Source organism: Pseudoliparis swirei, chromosome 17 (assembly GCF_029220125.1).
Source record: "Pseudoliparis swirei isolate HS2019 ecotype Mariana Trench chromosome 17, NWPU_hadal_v1, whole genome shotgun sequence".
NCBI classification, from domain to species: domain Eukaryota; kingdom Metazoa; phylum Chordata; class Actinopteri; order Perciformes; family Liparidae; genus Pseudoliparis; species Pseudoliparis swirei.
In genome coordinates, this window is record NC_079404.1 from 10,893,382 (window position 1) to 10,917,078 (window position 23,697).

At 44.7% G+C, this 23,697-nt stretch overlaps 3 protein-coding genes across 6 annotated transcripts in view; 1 reads left to right on the plus strand and 2 right to left on the minus strand.

Moving 5' to 3' along the window:
- LOC130206856 (cilia- and flagella-associated protein 46-like) overlaps nucleotides 1-23,697 on the plus strand; it is a 233,052-nt gene that overhangs the window by 98,940 nt on the left and 110,415 nt on the right. The window lies entirely within an intron of this gene.
- On the minus strand, nucleotides 130-13,700 carry tarbp1 (TAR (HIV-1) RNA binding protein 1). 2 transcript variants are annotated; one of them, XM_056435038.1, is made up of 29 exons: nucleotides 12,593-13,700; nucleotides 12,396-12,493; nucleotides 12,224-12,293; nucleotides 11,627-11,781; nucleotides 11,475-11,527; nucleotides 11,248-11,345; nucleotides 11,013-11,148; nucleotides 10,838-10,934; nucleotides 10,187-10,276; nucleotides 9,939-10,074; nucleotides 9,580-9,846; nucleotides 8,928-9,025; nucleotides 8,699-8,857; nucleotides 8,397-8,617; nucleotides 8,052-8,295; nucleotides 7,716-7,904; nucleotides 7,412-7,602; nucleotides 7,264-7,335; nucleotides 7,022-7,142; nucleotides 6,439-6,549; nucleotides 6,078-6,227; nucleotides 5,900-5,986; nucleotides 5,626-5,831; nucleotides 5,451-5,532; nucleotides 5,179-5,350; nucleotides 4,904-5,089; nucleotides 4,125-4,249; nucleotides 3,456-3,592; nucleotides 130-531 (listed from the first exon to the last, which is right to left on the minus strand). In XM_056435038.1, exons 1-29 carry the CDS (start codon nucleotides 13,683-13,685, stop codon nucleotides 348-350), a joined length of 5,028 nt encoding a protein of 1,675 aa, XP_056291013.1. In that variant the 5' UTR covers nucleotides 13,686-13,700; the 3' UTR covers nucleotides 130-347. The 2 variants fall into 2 exon arrangements, 1 of the variants encoding a protein (XP_056291013.1); XR_008834191.1 differs by lacking the exons at nucleotides 130-531; nucleotides 3,456-3,592; nucleotides 4,125-4,249 and having other exon boundaries at nucleotides 5,003-5,089; nucleotides 5,443-5,532; nucleotides 12,593-13,685.
- zgc:172136 (uncharacterized protein LOC566376 homolog) lies at nucleotides 13,731-23,642 on the minus strand. The gene is made up of 14 exons (XM_056435053.1): nucleotides 23,529-23,642; nucleotides 20,584-20,782; nucleotides 20,336-20,426; nucleotides 19,001-19,080; nucleotides 18,740-18,816; nucleotides 18,400-18,595; nucleotides 18,100-18,255; nucleotides 17,589-17,654; nucleotides 17,076-17,144; nucleotides 16,793-16,967; nucleotides 15,978-16,253; nucleotides 15,215-15,346; nucleotides 15,066-15,136; nucleotides 13,731-14,966 (listed from the first exon to the last, which is right to left on the minus strand). Exons 2-14 carry the CDS (start codon nucleotides 20,659-20,661, stop codon nucleotides 14,676-14,678), a joined length of 1,758 nt encoding a protein of 585 aa, XP_056291028.1. The 5' UTR covers nucleotides 20,662-20,782; nucleotides 23,529-23,642; the 3' UTR covers nucleotides 13,731-14,675.

The following is a 23,697-nucleotide window of genomic DNA, read 5'->3' on the forward strand; positions in this document are numbered from 1 at the left end:
GTGAACCGGCTCCTTCTCTCTGGGAGGGAGGGAGGAGGACGCTCCAACAACCTGCTCAACACATGTTAACCCCCTCACTGCTTCCCTGGTCGAGGCGATCTCTCGCCACAATAAATGAAAAATACATGAAAGTGTCAAAATTTGATTTATTCAACCGTATCAAAAAAATGATTTAAAATTCCAAACTGCAATGAAAACACAAACGTAGCTGTTATACATGATTACATGTAATAGTTTCCTGGGTGTGGACATTACAGTCCAGACACTAATTTTCATATAAACAAGACACTTCCTCTTCAAAGGAGTTCGGATGGCATGTCCACGGCGCTGCGCTGCGGGTTTCCTCTTCAGTTTTGGGCTTTTGAGTCGACTTCAGCCGAGCCAGAGGTGAGGTGTTGCCGTGTGTATTCCCAGATCAGCAGGGCAGCGCTCACATGCACGTTGAGGGAGCGGGTGACCCCTTGTTGAGGGATCTCCACACACACGTCAAACATTTGAAGTAAATTGGCAGGAATTCCTTCTCGTTCATTGCTGCAAGGAGGAAAAGAGAAGAACACGACACGAGAGTGGGACAAAGACACAGGATGTGCAGGTACTGGTGGGTCTCGTTTGTTATCTTTAGTTTGTCTCTCATCTCCAGTCGAAGCCAAGTGGTGGCTGGCTCAGACAAGAGAGTGGTATTAATCTTAACCACAAAAGATACATTTTAGGTGCATTTCTGTGCTTCGTCAAAAATGAAAATAAAATGCCATGAAAATAAATCCCACAGCAAGACATGCATTGGAACGAGCATCCTGTGGGCAATAAGGCAACATCGACTTCTTCACATCTGATGGAGCCTTCTCTTCTCTCAGTTTACCCCTGATGTGTATCATATGTACAACAATCCAACGAGTTACGGACATGGATCTTTCTTATTTCGGCTTTCATTTGGCTTGATGATGCTTTCCAAAGAACCACAACAGGAGCAGCCAACTAAATCCTTCATCATTTCCACAATTAAGATGTTCATACAGATGGTTCAAGAGCTCAAGTCCAAGAGCAATTCAAACTGTAACCATGCGAGTATCGACCGCCCAGCAACACGGGCCATGCAGAGCAAACACCAAGCGGTTAGGAGTTTGGCGAGTGCACAGAGGGCGGCACACAGGAAGAAAGCCTGACTTGAGCTACATTTAGAGCGAGAGCAACTGGGTGAGATAACGGCGGCCTGATGGGAGATTAGAGCTGGTCGTCCTGTGCTGGGGAGAGAACGGCTGTGAGGGCACTCGGGAGTCGGCTCACGTGCCACCAGCACTACTCGCACCTCTGGGACCGAACAGGGTCAAACAAAACAGGACACCTAACAGACGTGAGACATGTTAATATCTCCGTTTGCTGGCAGACCGGCTGCGGTGAGACGACTGAGTCACGCTGCAGTCACAAACTGCACGAGCTTAGAACGACAGTCGTGTTCACTTCGGAGTCGCTGCAGACGGTTTAATGAATCGGATAAAGGCCACAGGGAAGAATCACAACTCAAACGACACGGGATGAAGGTTAACGTCTTTCTGCTGCCGTCATCACACTGCTTCTATTGGTTGGTGTCATTTATTTCCTGCCTTCTCCTCCTCGGGGAGAGCCAATTACAGTCCAGCATGCCCCGACGGGTCCGCCGTAGAGAGGAGAGGCGCAGGCCCCGCAGGGAAACACTCTAAACCGGTTAGATGACATTAATAGCGTCGTCAGCTCACACCGTTATCAGAGTGAAAGTCACACAGGGGCATGGGAAGACAGAGGCGTGCATTTTGTGCTGATTTAACGGATTGGGAGTCGGTCCCCTCACTGATGAACAAATGACTATTTAATGCGGTCAAACCTCTGTTCATGCTGCTGGTATGAAATACTGCAAAATATACACTGCAGCAGGAGTTGGTTCGGCTTGACTTGATGAGACAGCTTGTACACGACCCAGTCTATCTGTCCCCATGTGGCATGAGACTGCAATTCATTTCCTGGAAGGCAAAAGGCCAAGGGGGAAAAATAACAAATCAACTTCAAAAACACACCAGAAACCAGAAACGGTGGCCGGTCGAGCAATTATCTTTCCACTTATGCAGGCTTAGCTCCCTCTCCCCAGCAATGTTCCCCAGCTCTTCCGGTGTAAAGCGTTCCCAGGTCAGACGAGGGACATGGTCCTTCCAATTTACCAGTTGGATGTGCCCGGAAAACCTCTAAAAGGAGTGGTCCATGTGCCACCTTAGCTGGTCCCTTTCAACACGACAGCAGCGGCTCGACTCCGAGCTCCTCACTCATCTCTAAAGGTGCGTTCACACCAAAAGCTAAACTATTTTTTTGCGCGACCAAATCCCATGAAAAGTTAACGTACAGACGCTTGTGGCTGCGATAGACGCAATATTTTTCCGGGCGGCACGTTTGGGGCGAACAGCTGCGCATTTTGACCGAGCTGAGTGAGCCTACGGGTGATGTCATGAACCCAAACACGAGGGCGTTAAGTGTGTGGGATGTCCACAACAAATATAAAGCAGAACTAGTGGCGAGTTATTCTGGTGGATGAAGGAGATGATAACGGTCTTTACGGAGACGAGACAAGCCCCGCCCCTCGCGGAGTGTCTCGACGCCTATGGCTTGAACACGGTGAACGGTCGAGCGAGTAAACTCACGCATTTTGGGCGACGCAAAAAATAGTTTCGCTTTTGGTGTGAACGCACCTTTAGGCTGGAACCAGCCACCCCACGATGGGGGCTCATTTCACACACTTGTATCCACAATTTTCCACAGCCCAATGTCCTTAGCCTAGAGCATCTGAGAATACCTCATTCGACCCTCGCGCCTCATGTTCGAGGAGCTTTTTGACTACCTCAGTGACCTTTGCCAAAGATATGAATGGTTCTTCCCCAAAGACTTCAATCACTGCCAGGAAAGACATGTTTGCCTGGTTCAGGAGTTCCTAAAATTGCTTTTTGAGAGATGACGATCCGTGTCCCTGAAGCCAGTCCGCGATGCCGGGGGCCGGCATGCCGAGGTCTCTTTGGCTGCCGCCTGGCTCACAATGCACATCAACCAACGCTTGTCCCTGCGAGTGGTGGGACCAGACGGCGGCAGCTCCATGGACATTTTCAGGGCTGTGCCCAGCCGAGCCCAATGTGTCACGGACTGGCCATTGTCGGCAAACCACCCTCCCAGGTCTGGCTCTGGAAGAGGGCACCCGGTTTCCCTTCAACAGGCAAGACGCTACAGCTCCTTTCTAAGTCATACGAGGTCAGTGAATCGCTCCCCTGGCACCGCGTTGCCTTGGGAGAACAAAGCAGGAGCTACTGATCCCGTCAACACAGCTCCCAGGTTCACTAGGGCACCCAAAGCCTCCGACATATTAAGGTGGCTATTCATTATAGGGGCAGCCCTCTTGTTTACATCCCCAAACCTTAAAAAGCATACATGCTTCGGAAACATACCCCAAAAGTAACAGGGTCTTCTCGGGGAACTGGTAGTCCTGGAGGCTCCGGCTGTTGGCCGTCTGCTCCACGCCAACAATACAGTACCCTTCACTCTTCTTCACCTGCAGGAAGTCACTGAGCTCCACCGGCTTCACCTGATGAACAGATACAGTTCAGAATCTTAGAGATCCAATACATTTTTCACGGCAACATTTGTGAAAATCAGCGAGCCTGTTACACTGTGACCTCATCCAGATCACAGGTGTTCACTTGTTCTGCTCCAGACAGAAGATGAACAGGTGCTCATGGATGAGCATCAGGGTATCGGCAGGTTTCAGAGAGACAGAAAGCTCAACATTGAGGACTAAAGGAGGAGCTTGGCTGAAGCATTTAGCATCAACCAATTCGAAAGGAGAAAAGGAGATTGTTCCTAAACATGTAACTCCTAAAACGTTAATGCATTAGAATTTGTCCAGATCACGACCAAGAAACACAGCCGCAGAAGTTTATTTAGTTATTGAAACCATAATACAGAAAGACACATTTTCTTTTTAAGAAAGCCTTGAGGAAAGCTACAGCTACTGGCTGCAGTTGCTTCAGCATCCATTTGTTCCGTGGGGGGAAACTTATAGACAGTCAACATCATGATCACGAGAGTAAGAGGCGAGGTTGTTGTATACCCTTTACCTCTAACAGAGGAAGCCACAGCTCAGACGAGACGCTCAGGGATTGAAAGTGTTTGTCACTGACGTGGCGGAGGCTGTCCAGAACCAGAGCGCTGGCCCCAAAGATCTCACAGGTCCTGCACAGACCTGAAGCAACGACACACCAACACACACGGGGACAACGTGGCATCGGAATATCAACGGAAATATCCCCACAATATTTTGGAAAGAAATACACTGACGTCTAAAAGCAGGAAGGGGACTTTTTAAAATCATTTTATTTGGCAGCGATGACTCAGAAAGAAATGGCACCGGTCCATCATCATGGGCACAGACAGATATACAAAGGTGTGTCTGTATGTGGCAACTGAGAGGGCAATTTCAAGTAAAATATTGACAGAACTGCCAAGCTAATGTTCTTGCTTCCATCAGCCAGTATCAATATTGGTCTTGCAAATGGATCTTTTCCTCTATAAACAAATTCTGATTGATTCAGCCCCTTATCATCCGAGACAAAAGCAAACGAGTACACTTGCAGAGAATATAAAACGGGAGTGTCTGTGATTAGAGCCGGGCACTCCCTGTCTAAACTGAGCTTTACCTGATTAGAGGGCTCAAGTGATTGGTTTTAGTGGCAGCTGTGTTTGACCTCTTTGCTCAGATCATCGTGTGAAACTGAGCAAAAGCCTGTAACGTTAGTTCTTTACAACATTGCACGAATGATGGAGAAAGTTGAAAACATTTACATAATTTGCAGACGAAGAAGTCAAGATGGAAGTGTAGAGAAGAGGTGCTGCTAACCTCCTAGATTGGTGGGCTTGTCAATGAGTGAGGCCACCACCAGCAGGGCCCCGTGCAGTCTGCCCAGTCGAGCGGCTCTCTGTTGAGGAACCAGCTGAAGTTCAGACTCCTGCTCCTGGATCCCCAACCTCCAGGGAGTGATCTTCTTTTGCACCTCGGCCCAGCGTTCCTCCTTACTCTGCTCGCCTGGGAGATACAACACCACGGCCACTCAATCAGAGATCAATGAATGTTATATCAAGTAGTCCTGCTGCTTGTTAAGGAGGCTACTCTACCTTTGTCTTGCTGGATCCAGTCTCCGGGCTGGAGCCGGCTCAGGTCAGGAACAGGATTTCTCAAAGGAAACGATGGACTTTCAGGGAAACGTAACCCTTTCTCAAACTTCCAGGGTGGAATCCACTCATCATCAGCCATCTCTGACAGACTGGGTAACGTATAGAATATGGTCTAGCAGAGAAAAACATAGATGGAAAACAAGTTTGTATGTGACACCGTGATGCCGTATTCTAGCTGGCTTAGTTCGTTGAGCAGAAACATACGAGCAAACCTCGACACTGTAATCCCTGACAGGGTGAAAGGCACCGAAGAAGAAGTGCTCCTGAATCCTTGTCCAGTTCTTTTTGGCATTTCTAAATCGTGAAGGAACAAATACATACTCAAATGAATACATGAACACACTTTTTAAATACTTTTTGTAATTGCTGGAGCTGTTCCACTCTCACCCGGTGCTCTGCATGGCCTCGGCCTGGTTCAGACAGGCCTCGATCACAATGGACAGCCCCCCCAACCCAGCAGCCCCTTCCTCTATCAGGACCCCAGCCAGGCTCCACACCCTCTTTAGGGCCAGTAAGGCATACAGACGCACACTGAAGTTATGGTTGAAACACCACTGCAGAATGATGTCCAGGGCTTTACGCAGATGCACACCCTTTAACACACACAGGGAGAGAGATCTTGTAGGTATGTTAAATGGAGAAAAATCATCAACGGCTTCACCTTGTCCTGAAGGTGGGGGATGATGACATTGAAATGTATCAGGACTGACAAGAAGGTGCAGATGCTTGTCTTGGTCTTGTCATGATCCTGTGCAGAAAAAAAACCACATAAGAATTTAACAATTTCAATCACAACGCCATATTTTCTGGTAGGTGGGTCCCCCGAGTGGTTAGCTCACCCGGTTGAAGCACGCCCAAAAGCTGTCAATATGATGTGGGTAGTGGACGAGGATCAGAATCATCATCCACTCGATCTGGTATTTGACTGAGGCGTGGTTGCTGCAGAATCCAGCTTCAAACACACAGTTCAGCAAAGTGGCAACAAACTCCTGCACACACGCGCGCCCGCAGACAGACAGACAGACAGACAGACAGACAGACAGACACACAGACACACAGACACACACACACACACACACACACACACACACACACACACACACACACACACACACACACACACACACACACACACACACACACACACACACACAGTCAGTATCTAAGTGGTTATTTCCTGTGTGATTGTAATTGTCTTACCTCTCTGAGTTTGGGCAGCAACAGCAGCATTGTTTGCCATAATCTGTTTTTGACACGATGTTGCAGGGAGTTGCTATAGTAACGCACTTTTGACCTTGATATGTCATTATCCTAGAGGGCGAAGGAGATAATAGATAAATGGGGTTCAGTGTGAAATGAGCTGTAACTGATGCTTTACCTATTATCATAATAATGCAATTCAACAAGTATTTGTTGCAAAACATGAACATAGCATTACATTTTGTTAGAGATCAGAAAGTTAGGAGAGATGTTGTGATATTTTACGGTTGCAATATATACAATGTCATGATCAACATCTCCGGAAACTGTTTTCAGATGAAAACAAAAATCAATATATAAAAGGGACATGAATCCTTCAGACTGGCAATAACTGAGTTGTTGTTAATTTTTAGAAAAAAAACATGATATGCTATGACAGTTAAATGGTTGGTTTAAAGACTTGTGTGAATGGTTGATTATAAATTATATAATTCTTTCTTTGATTTTGTATACATAAATACATGAAATTGGGATAATATTAACACGATAAATCCGTTTGTGACACTTCCCGAAGACAGCCTACCCTTTTTAACAAATCCATAATTAGTTCCTCCATCAGTCTTTCATGCTGCAGATTGGAGGAATCCAGGTGGCTGAGGAAAGCGAGGACACATGTGCGGGGAAACTGGTCGTCCCTGTTATCACTGGAACATACAAGTTGAAGAGTGAAAACATGTGCACACCAAAGGAGACCTCTGGTGGTACAATCTGAAATCACAGCCACAAAGGAGAACACAGATTGCTCCATGGAGAACTGCAGCTCACCTCGTAACTGCAGCATTGGCAGCACACTCTTCACCGAGTCGCTCCACATACATTTGGACATCCTGAATGAGCCTTTAAAAATAAAAATAAAATTAAAAAAGCCCGGAAAAACCATTGAACAAATCTGAGAAATGCCGTTTTGAGTTACCGCTGATCTCTCCTGAACACTGGTCCATAGACACATGCCTCTGTAAGTATGTTGATGTGGCTGAAAACACTAGAAAACACAGTGTCGGCGCTGCCTCGGTCCGTGGGCAGCCATGTCTCACAGCAGTGTTGAAGCAGCACACCGAACACGCCGCTCTTCGACTGAGACAGCTCCATCAACTCGGTGGCAATCTATTAAAAAAAAAAACAATCGCATCACACATACATGTATTGTGTTATCGAAAATGTATTGCTGAAAGTGCACCAGTCTTCCTCTCCAAGTCAACCAGCCTGATCGGAATCACCTGTTTCAAGGCGGCCAGAAGCGTCGGAGCAGAAGTGTCCGTCAGCTCGAGCAGCTTACGGTGGAAGGCCATGGAGATGAAGCCTTTAAGGGCCGGCCAGAAGTCATGGGCGTTGGTGCTCAGCTCCTGCACCAGCTCCCAGCTCAGAGTCACAGCTTCCACACACATGGGCTCGTCATGAAGTAGTAACTGGGATCCAGACATCGAACAAGACACTTCATCAGATCCCACTTTATCCGATATTAAATAAGTTATTGAAAGAGATTGTTTAGACTGCAGCTGCGAGGAACTCCTTGTTGCACCTTAAATCTGACCGAAATTTACTTTGGGACTCACTTGTGGCAGCACTGTCTCTATAAAGGTGAGCACAGGAAGAACCAGGTCACTGGGCAGCAGAGCCAGAGCCTCCACGCCGCAGCTCAGAGCCGCCTCGAGAGTCTCGGAGTCGTTGGAAGTTTCTACAGACTCAGGAATCCCAAAAGCCTTCATCAGGAAGCTCAGACAGATCCACTGGTCCCGCATAAAATTGGCGGCTATGCGTCCCCAGTCCTGCAGCAGGAGGCCCCGCTCTCCGGCATCACTAATGAAAAGAATGAACTTTAACTGTACCAATGCCGGTCTGGTGTTTATTTACTGTACACGTTAAGGCTTACCGAGTACTCTAAACAGACTTTCACTGACCTCGAACCGTCGCCCGTCTGCGGTTTGTGCAGTCGTTTATTTAAGTTCTCCAGACTTTGACAGGAGGATGACACTAGATTGTAGAAGTGGCCATTCAGTGATTTCAGAGCAGAAATGGTCTCCGATTGCATGTCAATCACTTCCGAATCCACGAGACCACAAACCGTAGCCAGGGATGCCATAGCGACTGCTCTAGCTACCTGGTTTGCCACAGAGGGGATCTGACAATGGAAAAGCAATCTGTGTTACATCATCAAGCAACCAAACAGATTTGTTAGAATATTCCTGCCTGAGATTTGCACCTGCTGGTTTGGTTCTTGCAGAACTTTGAGGCTGTACTTGATGAGTTTAGGGAAATAGGACTGCTGGATGTGACTGTGGTGCTGTGGTGTAGAACGGTATAGGATCACCATCTGCCTCAGGACACACAGATACAGTTCTGCCCGCTCCACATCAAACAGCTGGAAAGAGAACAGCACATGTCAGAGCCAGCCACGTGGGCAATGTATGCCAATTGAAGTCGGCGTTTACCTCCTGCAGCTCTCCCAGCAGCCGCCTCAAGATAAACTCCTGGATTGGATGGACAAGTTTAAAAATTAGCCTCTCCATGGCAACCGTCACGTTGTCCACTGTGGAAATTAGAGTGGGAAGAGACGAATGTCACATAGTCCTGAGCCACTCAATATATAAAACCACGTCAGGAAATACTAGAAGCATACTGAAGACGCAAAGAAATGTTAAGTTTGACTTGTGCTCTCAAAGTGCTCTGAGAATGTAAGCAGAATTAATAAAGGACATCAATTGCAAAGAGCCAAGATGTGACACGAGCTGGACTAAATTATATTATGAAGGTCTTCTTTTTCAAAAACTGAACAAGAAAGGAATAGAGACTAAATCCATGGTAAATTATGAAATATATGGATGAAGGGATTATTATTAGAGTACTCTACATCTACAAGCAGCTCTAAGTATAAGTTTGTTAAATGTCCGAAAGCACAAAGATACTTTTCAAAAAAAATATTTCACTTGGCATCTTGCATAACAAATTGATATGAGACATGAACACAAGAGTTGGGAGTAGATGTATAACGATGTGTTCACCTATACATCCACTGTAGCTACTGCTTATGCTCGATTGGGACTTGTCCGCCATAACAAATGGATCAGCGTTGTCAACACGAACCTTGATCCCCTCCGACGCGCTCACAGCTCGGTGTTCCTCCAAGCTGAAACAGTTGAAGCACGAGCTGCAGGCTCTTGTCGCTCTTACGCAGTGGCAGGTAGATGTTGGTGCCGACTCTGCTCAAGGTGTCCAGCAGGGGAGACAGCAGTGCCTCCAGAGTGGTGCCCATCTCTGCTTCGGTACGATTCCGTTCCATGTCCACACACAGAAGTACGGCCCTGGCCAACTGATCAGCCTCTCTGGAGTCGGGCAGCCTCTCGCTGAGACCTGAAGAGCGGAGGAAACCAACTTAAACCAACTTATCCTACTCACATATAGAATCCTTCTCTTAATCTATGACAGTCTCACTTCAGACTTACCCAAGCTAGCTGGGACTCGGAGATAAGAGAGCATCTCGCTTTGAACATATCCTCTTACAGTTTCTTTCTTTGTGCATTCTCCGTCCACAATCCTGGGCTTGAAGCTGCCCTCATTGTCTGACAGCCAGGCACACAACTGCAACAATGCCACAAATACGTATGGTAGAAATGAGTCAATTTTACAACTTCCCTAATGTCTCATCTTAACGCGGCCAAATGTTCCTTTAAATGTCTCCAACACATCGTACCTGATCCCAAATCTGCGTCCTTCTAGAAAGTGACTCGTCTGCATGAAAATGCACCAGGAAACTAAAAACATCGTCAAGGGTCACTGCGCTCTGAAATGAGATATTTAAATTCTGCAGTTCACTGACTTTAATGCTATGTCTGAAATCACAGGGGCTGGACAAAATAATATAAACACCTTACAATGAAACATAAATGCCCTACGGCGAGTTAGAGTTTGGGTCTTTGTTGAGACTTGGAGGAATTAATTAAACTTGACATTTGTAATGCTGAAGTTTGTAGTATTACTGAGCATATTTCTGGTAGAGATCAGATGAATCTCCTTTTGACAAAGCACTTTTCATTTGTTTGTCACATGTTTTCATTTTGTTGGAGACGTTTCCTTTCGCCATTAATTAATTGAGAAACAAAATGGTTATTAATCGATTTTCTGCGCTATAGCAGACCACCTGTGTGGTCATAACTTGACCCTCACCACCATTGACCAAAAGAAACTTAATAGCATATTAACATAAGTAATAAAATGCCAGGTACTTTTAAGAGACAAAGAACAATGAACATAATGATCATCATACTGTTTACAACAGCGCTGTCATATTAAGTGATAAGGTGTCCCAGTTATTTTGATACTATGTAAATTATTCATGTCCTACCACTTCTGTGAGACGGAGAACGCTATTCAGCAAGAAGCACTGAGCGGCTCCTCTCAGCAGGACCTGATGAGTGATCATGGTGCAGCGCAGCACCTCCCTGGAGAACACAGCGGGTCAAATGAGCTTCAATGACAAGCTACAACACCGTCTGTGCAACTGTATCCATGACGGTTACCTGAGAGCAGAGAGCCCCTCGATCCCCAGTAGTGGACCTGGAGGCAGTTTGGATAGAGCCTGGGCGAGGAAGAGGAGGGGTGCCGCACACCAGTGCTTCGAGCACAGCTGCTGAATCATCTGCAGCAACATGCGGCCTTTCGAAGCAAGAGACGGGCAATTATTACTTTTATCCACGAGACGCGAGTCAGAGCTTTTGTTGACATGTATTCTATGCAGCGTCTGATTCCCCGTACCTCTATGCTCCGAGGGTAAACTGGTAAAAAAGGTGGTCATGAAGACTTGCAGTTTAGCCCCGAGCTCAGGGCACTCTCCGACACTCTGCCCAACGGACCTGCGTGTGGACAGATTATGGGTTCATGAGGCCTGGTGCAGAAACACTCAAATACTATGATAATGACATAACTACACAGAGCCCGCCGCTTTCATTTCGTGTCCTGACGTTTCGATTTCAAACACTCACTTGTGAAAGAGTGACCTTTCAGACAGAACCTCCATAAAAGGGCCAACGATGAACTGAGGAGCAAAGCAGCAGAAGAGTTTGCACTCATGATTTATGTGGCATTGAATGAATACGTCTGAATCACATTGAAATGATTGTGTCGCAGTTTGTACCTGAGAAAAGGACAACGCAAAGGCTGGCAGCTGGAGGGCCTGCAGCTCGAGTAGGTGACACACTCCCTCTCTCATGAGGGATTTATTCTCACTGTGGAACATCCGCTGGTACACACACAGCAGCCAGGAGGGGTGGAAGAAGACTTGCCCTGAAGCTGCGACAGACAGAGCACTGATAAAAAAAGAGAACTGCAGACTACCAGGTAAATCACTTTGTGGTTCTCGGAAATTACCTTTGTTATATTTTTAAGTGAATAATAAGTTTGCAATTTAAACACAAAGCATTTCTGACAAGTGGTTGTAATGAGACAATAGAAAGTGTGTTTGTGAAATTGTCAGTAGTTGATGAAAAAGTTATTGGGATCAGTTCAGCCCGATTGGTTAAAAGGTTGGGACTCATCCCTATTTAATCAAAGTTATAACAACAGCTGCATCACTTCATCTGACCTCCACCAAAACAAAAATATCTGAAATAAGCAAGTAATTTGCTAGAGAAGGCTGTAAAACAAATATTTCCAAAAAATCATAAACACAAACATTATATATATATATATATAAATCAAATTATTTCATTATATTACCTAAGTTTAGCGTTACCTTGACTATCATTCACTGTTGTTTGGATCAATGTGTCTATTCTGTTAAGAACTGGCCGGACGATATGAATCTGCAGCGGAAAACAAAACAGAGACGAGCAAGATGACAAAACTGTGTCACGATTCTTATTCATGAACTGGTGGCAAACCAACAGACATGTGGGATTGTCTACCTGGTTTTCCTCCAGGGTCTCCATCACCAGTGCGTAGTCCTCCCAGAACTCTCTCAGCAACGTACTCCTGCTCGGGGCCCATTTGAACAAGAGGTCACCTGCAACAATCCGCCCCCGACCCCACCCACCAACAGAAAGTTGAGAAAACCAAACAAAACATCACCAGTATTGTGTCAGCACATCTGAGCATGTTCTACCTTCCTCTGATGGAGAGAGAGGGCAGTCCAACCCCTCCTCCTCTGACAGGGACACGCACATTTTCAGCAGGTACAACGCCCTCTTTCGTGACACGCAGTCTCTGTGAGTCAGTCCATCTTGAACCATCCTCCAGAACTGGGCGGACAGACGAGGGTCGAGGTCACAGGCCGAGGAGGGCGGCGGGCTGCGAGGCTTCAGCAGGTGGTCCGACAGCGCGGTCAGACACAGCAGTGTCCGCTCCGTGACGACAGGTGTGCGGTCAGCAGAGTGCCAGCGGCACATGTCCTCCAGGATCAGCTGCAGGACGCTCGTTAACCTCGCACCGCTGCAGCATTTCAGGACAGTCAAGAGAAGCCGGACTGTGATTTTAGAGACCAGCGCATCCGGGAGCGTTTTGATGCAGGACAAGGCAGAGGACAGGATGGTGAGCGTGAGCTGCTCGTCCGCGGACAGAGAAGGCAGGAGGGCAGCCATGACTTCACTGGCAACCTCCACACCTAGTCGTCCCGGACCGGGCGCTTCCTCCTCCGACAGCTGGAGCGACGGCAGGACCGACAGAGCCAGTCGGCCCGGCACGGCATCGTCACACAGCGGGACACAGACGCTCACGAGCCTGCAGGCGGCGGCGGTAGTCTCCCGGCACCGCATGCCTTGGCCGGCTTCCGTTGACACCTTGGCGAGAAGAGGGAGGCACTGGTTCCAAACCACAGAGTTTATCTGATCGACAATGTATGTTCTTTTCGCTGCTGTAAGCGCAGTAGTGTCCGACTCGGACAGAACGGGTCCGAGTACTTCAATGAAAGCTGTCAGCGCCTCCACTCGCTCCGTCGCCGGCCATGAGTCACTCGGCCAGGTCAGCGACTCGAACAAGATGTCGTAGTCAGGAGAGCTGGACAGGACCGCGTTAATTAACACGGAAAACATGTTGAAGCTCTGCGACGCTGCATGAACCGAGGAGGATCTACTCGCAGCATCCACGGACAACACGTTTTTCCAAACGGAATGTAAACTTCCGCAAACGTAATCGCAAACTCTCGCGGGAAGTGGGCGCGAGATTAAAGGAAAGGACTGAAGTTGAGGAAAATATACCATATACAATATTTAAACGCAACATTAAAATAATGTGAAGACACTCTGTTTCTTTCAGTGGGATTTATAATTTATTCGAACCATAATAAAAAAAACCTTGCTTTAGATTTAAAAAAATGGTTCAGTGTTGTGACTTTGACAGTTGTTAAGTGTTTACAGACTTAAAACTGTCCAAAATGTGTTCATAATGGCAAAAGACATCAGTTCAGTTTCAATTATGATTTATAAAACAGTGACAATAATGTCAGAGAAAAAGACAGAAGCTTTGTCTGGGAGTTCGACCAAAATACTGCAGATTCATTCATCGTTGCAGAAAGTGCTTTAAAAATACTTTTTTTCTAATTACAACATCCGATATAGAGGTTGGAATAGAGAAGCTTTGGATGAATGCATTAACAGCTGTAAAGAGGTTACATTTTCCACATTAGCAGCTACATTTCTGTAGCAGACTACTAGGAAAAGCATGACATTGTACACAATACACAAATAGAGATTATAAAATGAGATTAAAACAAACAAAAGTTAAAAAATAAAGGAAACCAGGAGCACACACATTAGCACAGCGGCATTTGCAGTTTTCTCCTGAATAAAACAGACAGCCAAGTGTTTACATGAGCGAGGACAATGTCAAACGTTGTTGTGCCACTGACATTAACTCTAGTCAGCGATTTCAACAGCATGAATATATAAAATACAATAAAATGAGAAATGTCATAAAATACAAGTAGTATGTACACGATATACATTAATAAATATGCTCCGTTTACCAATTTAAATGTTGCTCAATTTGATCTGTTCTCTAATCCTCAACTTTCCTATGAGGAATTTTCAATGTCTCTGCAATTTTGAAGCACACACACATCCTGTGTTGTCATCATAACCACATACCGTGGGAACCACTTAAACACATTAATGTGTTGGGAACCTCCACGTTAATCTTCACTGTAAAGAATGAGGAAAAGGCCAATTTGTTGACATCAGTAATCAGCATATTTAAAGAATGAATTCCAGGAACTGTTCATCACTTAACATGTCCAGGGAGAGGCAGTTGGTAGACCTGCGGCCATAGAAGGAAGGTTTGGCTTGGCAGTGCAAAATAGGGTAATAACTATGATCAACAAGGGTCTTTGCATTTGTTGAGGCATCTGGGAGGCCAAAGGTATAGCTGTGGGAGGAGTCAGGAGGCAGTGTTGTTCCCAGGGGTGCCAGAGGTGGAAACAAGCGTACATCATCTAGACTGTGGCTGTGGCGATCCACGCAGACTTGTGCCCTAGATTTCAGCATCTAAAATAGAGACAGGAGGTAAAGATAAAAGCTAATGCGATACAATAGAGAAATCCAAAGAAGAAAAGGAAATCAATGGCAAGAAGACGGACATCCAACCTGTTTTAACACATCCTTGTTCCGTAATTTCCAGAGTTCTTCATCACTGTTTGGGGGACATGCTTTGTTTTCTATAGAGACCAAAATATTTGGACATGAAAACAAATATATTATTCAAATAACATTCTGTATCATAAAACAATTCATACCTGGTGAGCAAGACTCGAAGGACAATTCTGAACAATCCACTGACAATCCTTCGAGAAGATCAGCCAACTGGAACATCTCATCAGGATCATCCACAAGGACCTCCTTTGGACTTCCAATATTGTTTTTGATCTCTGGAAAAAAAACATGTTAGAAATTTAATGAGGGCAATTCTGAAAACAATATCTCTCATCTGCAGTGGCCATGTATGTATTTAAGATTACAATGAAAAATAACAAGATAATAGCTTTGCACACAGGGTGTACTACAGATTAAGGTGCTGGCTATTGACAGAACACTAAAGCATTAACATATTTATTAAGCAATTAGTTTTACAATTGGTGCTTAGCCTGAGAAATGATCCCAACTGTATGAAACCGCTGCCTTTTTAAAAACTTATGTGTTAGGGATGCACAACTATTGCTAAGCCATCTTCCCTTTTTGAAGGTAACTCTTTATATACATAATTCATATATCCTTTTACATCCCTATTCCAATTGTGTCGCTCAATTACGTACTTTGATACAGACTGCCGAGAACATCTTAAGGATGAATGATAACAATATCATCGTCAACCGCTCACATCCTGAACAGATGGCCAGTAAACCATAACTCCCAAGAGGTGAACACAAGTTCAGCCTGACTTCCAGCTGCTTTCCTGAGTACCAACTAACCATTTCATTCAACAAGTGTAGCATTGGTTTACTGCAGAGGAATGGATAAAATGTCCAGTATAAAAAAGTGTCAGTTTAAAATCCCGCTCACCTTCCTCTTGCCACCCCTCATCGTCTATTCGAGCCTTACTGCCAGTGTCGAACCCAGAGGTACGGGAGCTGGATGCTGAGCCGAAACACTTCCCTGCTTGCCGCTGACCCTTCTCCTCCGTGGAGGCCATCTCTGTGGAGATGCTGTGTTGTCGGGCGTCAGCTTCAATTCCAGAGCTGATGGTTGAGTGTCGGGACAGACCAGGGCTGCTCTCACTGCCGGGGGGGTCCAAGTCCAGGTCATCACTGATGTATGACTCTCTGTAACGTTTTTTATCTATAATGAAGAAAATATATATATATATTTTTATAATTGAAACATAGATGATGTAAATAAACCAAGGTTAGCTATGTGTTAGGAAGTTGATAGAAAGTACTGAGGATATACCAAGAATATGAGTTGTCTTTGGTAATCTGGACAGCCAGAAGCTGCTTGGCAAATGCCAGAGATAACATTGGTAACCCTTTCAGGGTTGATGATCAATTACAATTCTTCTCACAGATCATCTGTTTAGACAACTACATTTAGACCTTTAACACACCAGAATACTTATTTTGAAAAAGAGGAGCACTAATTATGTTTTATTTAATACAAGTCTGTCCCATAGATATACATTTGAACAACTACTGTGCAACAAATGTGGTTATTAAAACAAGAAGCAATTAACGTTATATATGTTGGATCAAATGACTTTTCCCAAGTTATGCAGATATCTTTCACTGGCTACAGACGTTTTCTGCTGAGTACAAGTGACCTGCAGCCCAATTGTAATTATCACCGATACTAATCATGCTCTTGCATTGTCCCTCCCTTACCTTCGCTCTCCTCCAGCAGGCGTATGCGTTTGAGGGCAGGCTGGAGGCTGAGGTAGAGGCGATGGCTGCTGCTCAGGTGCAGGAGAAGGTGGCGAGAGCGAAACGATGACCCAGTGTAGTACACCAGGTTCCTGGCTGATGGCAGGCCATCTGGCTGGATCTCAAATTTCTTACCCTGAATGGGACACTACATTATACAGCGTGTACATAGCTAATGCCCATTCAATGATGATCACAATTCTGCCGAACCTCAACAGACAATGGAAATGAACAGTGTGCATACCAGGAAGGTGAGACGTCCAACATTTGACCAGGGGAAGTCATACAGCAGCTGTCGCATGTTGTTTACTTCCTATGAATACAAAACACACACACACAATTAAAAGAAACAGCTCAAATGTTTGTGAGCAACAAGAGATGTCTACATGTGTCGTCTACGGGGATATAATATTAAATGACTGATCAATAAACAATTGTCTTTTTGTTTAGAGGAACCATCAGGACTTGGTGAAGAGGCCAAGGGCTTCTCGAGGTATCTTACGGTCTGTTGGCTCTTTAATCAGCCAGGCCTGGAGCCCTAATCCCCCCCAGATGGCCCCTGATGGACATATCAAACAACAGACGGGCACAGCAGACAACTCCTATCTCCTGATGCAATGCTGTGGGTGGAAAACCCCCGCATTCTTCACACGCCGAGTCAGGAGACTCGAGTTTGAGCAAACGCAGATTGACTCTTACGTACGCATGTGTTGACGCACATGCTATGCATCAATAACACACTCGAACATGCACATACCTGATAAACTTGCATTCCTCGCAGGGTCAGACCGAGCATTGCCGTTCCTCTCTCTGCCTTTTTGTCCTGCACAAATGAATGATAAGATGTCAGAGCGGCATGCGAGCAGTTCGGAGAAGAACTATTGCACCGTTGAGTGTTCCCTGGGAAAACACTGGGCTGCTTCCAACAACAAATTAAAAGCAATAGAACATTACACAATGGATGGGCCAGCCTTCAAAATATCACTCATTAGATGAGTGATCTTGGAATGGGGAGGACTGTAAACTGGACTCGATCGAAGATTACGTAACGGTACCAGAGTCATTTGTCCAGCAAAGCGCAAATGAAGCCAAACTAACTGCATTTGTGTTGGAAAAGACATTACTTCAGTCAAAGGGAAGTGATACGTCTGGAAAAAATGTGCTGAAAACAAATTCCACTTCCCACCAGCCTTAATAATGTGTGTGTGCTTCACAGATTTATCAAGCCATTCAACTCATGGTAGTGAAAAAATAAATTGACTCGTGACCTTTTGCAGTTTGTAAAATGTGACGGGCACATCCTCCAGTCGACACGACTCCTTGATGAAGAGCAGCATGGCCTCCCGAGTCGACATGCCCCACAGCTCCTGATGCACCTTGGGCCCATGGCAGAGGAGGTAGTTCAATCCACGCTTAGCTACGATCTACAGAAAGAACAACGGGAAAGATATGGATTGGGCCATCAAAATATGAAACAATCAAATGTATTAAAGATGAATATATTATAATTGTATATGATATGTACTGCTGTCACACAGGTGCCTGCCCCAGGACAAATTGACACCTACCCAAGGGGGAAAGTACTCCTTGGTTCCAAAGTAAGGAGTGACCTCCATATCCTCCCTGGGCATCGGGTGGTCACCGAGATCGGCCTGCAAGGCGTAACCTGCCAGCTGGAAGTACACTTCTTCCTGCTGGCGACATTCAGAGCGAAGCACCCGCTCCCGCAAGTCAGAGTAGTAGAGATGTCGTGCCTTACGTTCACTGGTACCACACAACGAAAGAAAAAAGAAAAAAAAGAGAGGAAGGGGGGCACATAAAGAAGACAGAGAGGAGGACAAAGATGGATGAAAAAAGCAAGCTCATCCAGTAGTGAGCAAGATGCAGAACATGTATAAAAGGACATACCAAACAAGTCTACCGTTTTCTATGTAGTACTGCACTTTGAGGCAGAGCACGAGAGGCAGGGGTCTCTTCAGTATTCCCTGTACACAAAAATAGACACGTTAGAGAAAGTCTGTGTGCATCTTTTTGTCATGCTAAATGAAAAGTTGGTGAAATGTAGGCCACAGAACTGTGCCTCCCAATTAACTGAGGCACTGAGTCACAGCAAAACGCTCCTAATTTACTCCATTCAAATGTTTTACCCGTTGAAGGAAATTGCCTTACCCTTCCAAAATCTTGCTTCCATTCCTTCGGAAAGTATTTCGTGAGTTTCTCGTCCATGTCTAAAAAGATGTGCTCATTGTCTGAGATGGAGAAAGACAATCAGGAAACCAGCCGGCAGTTAGCAGGCAAACAAAACCTTAATGTAACCGAGCGTGAAATAGGCCCAACAATGGAATTCATTAGGGTAAAAGAAAAAAGGCTTTGTTCTATCTTTTGTGAATGAGGCTACGAGGAAGCAAATGGCAACAATGCACATTTTAATATATCTTTTTTGTATTATTTCAGTTGGCATGGCAGCAGAGATCACGCACTGCTAGCAGGGGCTTTCTCAGTTTAACATTTTGAAAACGTGTTGAGGGGTCGATTCAACAAAGTAGCGCTTTTATCTTGAATTGTAGTTTTTTATCTTTACAATTAAAAACGTTAAATTATTATTTATTTATTGGTGGATTCTATTTCAGTTGAGGGGCTAAAATGCTGTTTGCAACATGTGCCGGGAATGAGCATGTTGCATCACTCTCTGGTCCTATGAGTCATGACATGGGCATTTTCTATCTAATCCACCTTATCTCTTTTGTTCAACTTCGTGTAACCACATCATGTTTTCAAAGCCGTTTCCCAATCTTTCCTTTAACCATCCATCGCTCCTTTCAGCCGACTCTGACTCATTGTAACTTCTTCACCCCTCGTCCTTCATTGAAGTGAGCCGGTCTGTGTTATGACGAGCTCCCCTACCTCTTTTCCCTCCACTCCCACCCTCTGTTTCTCATCATCAATCCATCCCTCTCAGTGAAGAGGAGGAATGTGAGGGTGCATTCCAGGCTTAATGAAGTTAATATGGCAGGAATCCAGGCCTAAGTGATCACTGAACCAACACCACAAATACAAAAGGTTGCCTGTTCAAGTGGTGAGCCACACAAGATTACCGGGGCTTTTCAACGTATTTGTACAAAGAAAGAATATAGAAACCCGAGGAATCAGAAAGTTCAGAACTTTGCGCAGTGGCTCAAGTGGATTACACCATTCAATTATGGAGACAGGGAGGGCTCAATGAAATGCTTTGGCTTTAGTGGAATAGTGTTTTCCCAGAAAACATTTCCCACATTACTACATAAACAAGAGCCACTAAAAGAGTGGCCACAGTAAAGCCCCACAGTCAATCGGCATAATCCAAACATGATGCTCTCGTTTACAATCTAACTGATTGAATGCTAACATGTGGTAAGTGTGTATAAACAAATCAACAAACAGGCTTCAGAGAAAACTGCCGATTACTCGAGTGTGAACAGTCCTTTCAGGTTCAGCGGCAGAGGGGTCAATAAGAGGTAAACTTACCCCTCACCACTGTGAGGCCAAAAAAATGCAGCTGTTTGATTCCAAGAAGCTCAGCCACTCGATTAAAAACATCCTGCCCGGTGGACTTTGGCTGGAGGAGAAAAGACAAAAAGGCTGTTTTCAATATGCTTTCACAAACTATGTTGTGCAGTCAAAATATTGTAAAGGTCAAAAGAAGGTTGACCATCTGTTATGACCTCATACTGATGGTCAGGAGGACAGCCAGAGACATAGTTAAAAACACCCACCCCAACAGTGATGTCCAGCTGGTCTTTGTTGGGGAGGAGAACACAAATGGTTCTCTCCTGCTTTATCGAGGTGGACATGATGTCTTGTGTGGGTTGATGATAAGTACTTTCTCTCTGTTAAAATGCCTCAGTGTTCTCTTGCTCAGTGTTCCCTTCTTCACGCTGTTATCTGTTCCAGGGAGGTTTGTCCATATTGCACCTGAGAAGACAGATGACATGAGAGTGAAATAAGCAAAGAAATGGAACAACAGGATGCAGAGGGGAATTTAAAACAGATCTAGGTTCCAAGCATTTCGACAAAGCAAAAACAACCTCATCCTCGGACACAATTAAATGTCTGTCTCCCATTATTCCACATTCAAAGTTAACTCTACATGGCTCGTCCCTTCTTGGGTCAAATGTTTTAGCAACACATTAATCTTCCAGAAATAAATTAATCTTCCAAAACTGAATCAAATACGTGACCTACATTGGTCTACCTTAAAAAACATCTTGACCTGAAATATCAGCAAACAAGACGAGAGTGTAATGATAGTAGCCATTAACTGGTGACAATCAATCAGACAATTCTACCGCATATTCTTTCTATTCCAACAGTAACTGCAGAAACACTAAATTGTAAAAAATACCCAACAAAATGGCCATGGTGGACAGGGAGAGTCTACTTGCAACCACAACTCATATCTGAAGCTTGCCCAACTGCTGACCTGAAGCCCCTTTTGCTAAGAGACTCATCTGTCCATCCTAGGAGAGGGATCCTCCTCTGTTGCTCTCCTCCAGGTTTCTTCCCTTTTTTTTCCCTGAGGTTATTGTTTTTTTTTTTTTTTCTGGTCGATGTGTTTTGGGGGGGGATGTCTATGTGTACAGATTGTAAAGCACTCCGAGACAAATTTGTAATTTGTGAAATTGGGCTATACAAATAAACTGAATTGAATTGAATTGAATCTGACTTACGTCTCAGAATCAATTAATCTGGTTAATTACACTCCGATCCCCTTAAATCCTGCTCTTGACTATAACCAGTACAAAAGCTACAAGGGACGAAAAATAAAAGACCCGTAACTGAAGCAGACTGCTCTGGTGCCAAGAGTAGATGATAACCAGCATGGGAGGAGAACTTGCAAAAACACACTTCTTTGCATCATACTTGTGTCTTTACACCAAACTTTATAGCACTTTGGCATAGGGGAGAAATATGTTTGCATACATTTGTTTGGCTAAATCACAAGAAGATAATGTGTTAAACGGTACAAAATAAGGGAAGAACAAAAGTATTATGTACTTGGCTCAGAGAGCAAATCATTTGTCATGCCAAATATGATTATGGACGTGTTCAAACACAGACTCATTTATATCTGTGTGTCAGCGCAAGCAGACATACAAAAACCTGAAATACCAGTAGCTTGAACATGTGACTTTATGAGTCAAATAATATTGCACATTTACACTGATGCTGGATCAAATGGTAAAGAACAGACTCAAATATTTCATACATTTTTACATTGACAATGTATAAATAATTCGTACATCATGCTATTTAATCACAATCTAGTTTTGAAAGACTTCTTCAATAAAATATATACACATTTTGAAAGTGTTGCATCTCTCTAGTCTGGTTGTTCAATATACTATGAGTGAGCTATACGGATGAAAATATTATAATACTACTGCATACATACATATATTACACACACGTATATATTTATATAAATAAATAAATATATATTACTTCAATGACTCAGGTCATCATAGACTTGAGGCAATTAAACCAAATCTGTGATAATAACCAAATTATAATAATACCACTATATATTTATTTGTATTACTGAGATACTGGAGGTTGCAGAATTATGCAAGCAATGTATTAGCAATTGGGTGTGCAATAAGACAACGACAACACTTGGAATTTGGGCTTGTGGGTGTTTGCATTATTTGTGCTTCTGCCCTGACGGACAACCATTTTACACTGTACATTTTAATAACTTATTTTTGTCTAAGAAATACTTTAAACATACGCCTTGTTAGCAATCTGAATTCTAATTGCAATGTATTGTTTGGACATTTAGCATTTGGTCTGTTCATTTTGAGGACTTTTCCACTCTTGACTAAATTGACTTGATAGCCCAGTTTGGATTAAAAGTGACAATAAACAACAGTGTTATCAAGGACACAGGGAAAACATACATTTACTTGACAGGATACGCCGATATTAATAATGCCATGTTACTGTACATCAATATACGCCTGAAATAGTGCATCGACACTAACCTTCATCAGCCTTACATTCAGCTAAGCCTCACTCGTCTTCACTGCCTCCCACCTCCACAACAAGTGGCCATCAGCCCAAACAGGGCTGGTTGACGTCTGCAGACAGCCCCTTGCTACTGCTGACCAGGGGGACACTTGGCATCACATGAGAGTAGCCATCTGTACAACTTAATTCCCTTCCCAGCCATAATCCCTGCTTCTGAGCGTCTATTTGAAAAAGCATCACCTCCTGCACTCCGCACGCTCTCTGGAGGGCGAGGGATCCTCACAGCCCGCTACAACCACACCAGAGCCAAACAAGAGGCTGGATAAACACCAGACACCATGTTTATGATGGACTCGTCCCACTTGAAAACAATACGGTGAGCTAGTGTTGAAGTATTAAAGGATCATTTCTCACTTGGAAAGCTATAGTCGCCTCTAGTTCTGTCAAAGTTTAGGTGCAACTGAATTAGTTAGTTCCACGTGGTGGTGCCGATGAGTAAGTCCACTCAAACTAGAAACAAAGCAGGGGAGGCTAAAGTGAGACTGGTTCTGACCCAATACCGTGATAACGTTGAACCTCAGGGAGAATCGGTTTGGTCGGGTGGTACGTGAACGGACAACCTAACGCAACAAGTGCGTCTCTGACTGTGGCTAACGTTACTCATTTAGCTATGGAGCAGTGCGTTACTTACCATCACGTCGAGGCGAAGGGGCTCAACATTCAGTCGGAGGTTGTCTCGGTGCTTGTTCAGACTCAACATCTACCTTTACTATCCGAATAAAGTCATGACAGAAGTTTGTGGGACCAGTTTATCCTCCTCTCCCCATTGCGTGTTGCAGCCCAACTCCTTCAACCACTGT

What these genes read in the sequence shown, in the direction of transcription:
- zgc:172136 (XM_056435053.1), bottom strand. Translation starts at nt 20,661, where the DNA reads ATGTCCACCTCGATAAAGCAGGAGAGAACCATTTGTGTTCTCCTCCCC. An exon ending in AGCTGGACATCACTGTTGGG is followed by an intron (nt 20,427 to 20,583) that starts GTGGGTGTTTTT and finishes TTTCTCCTCCAG; the next exon opens with CCAAAGTCCACCGGGCAGGA. An exon ending in CTTCGAGTCTTGCTCACCAG is followed by an intron (nt 15,137 to 15,214) that starts GTATGAATTGTT and finishes TGGTCTCTATAG; the next exon opens with AAAACAAAGCATGTCCCCCA.
- tarbp1 (XM_056435038.1), bottom strand. Translation starts at nt 13,685, where the DNA reads ATGGTATATTTTCCTCAACTTCAGTCCTTTCCTTTAATCTCGCGCCCA. An exon ending in CCGAGTCCCAGCTAGCTTGG is followed by an intron (nt 9,847 to 9,938) that starts GTAAGTCTGAAG and finishes TCCGCTCTTCAG; the next exon opens with GTCTCAGCGAGAGGCTGCCC. An exon ending in GTGTTCAGGAGAGATCAGCG is followed by an intron (nt 7,336 to 7,411) that starts GTAACTCAAAAC and finishes TTATTTTTAAAG; the next exon opens with GCTCATTCAGGATGTCCAAA.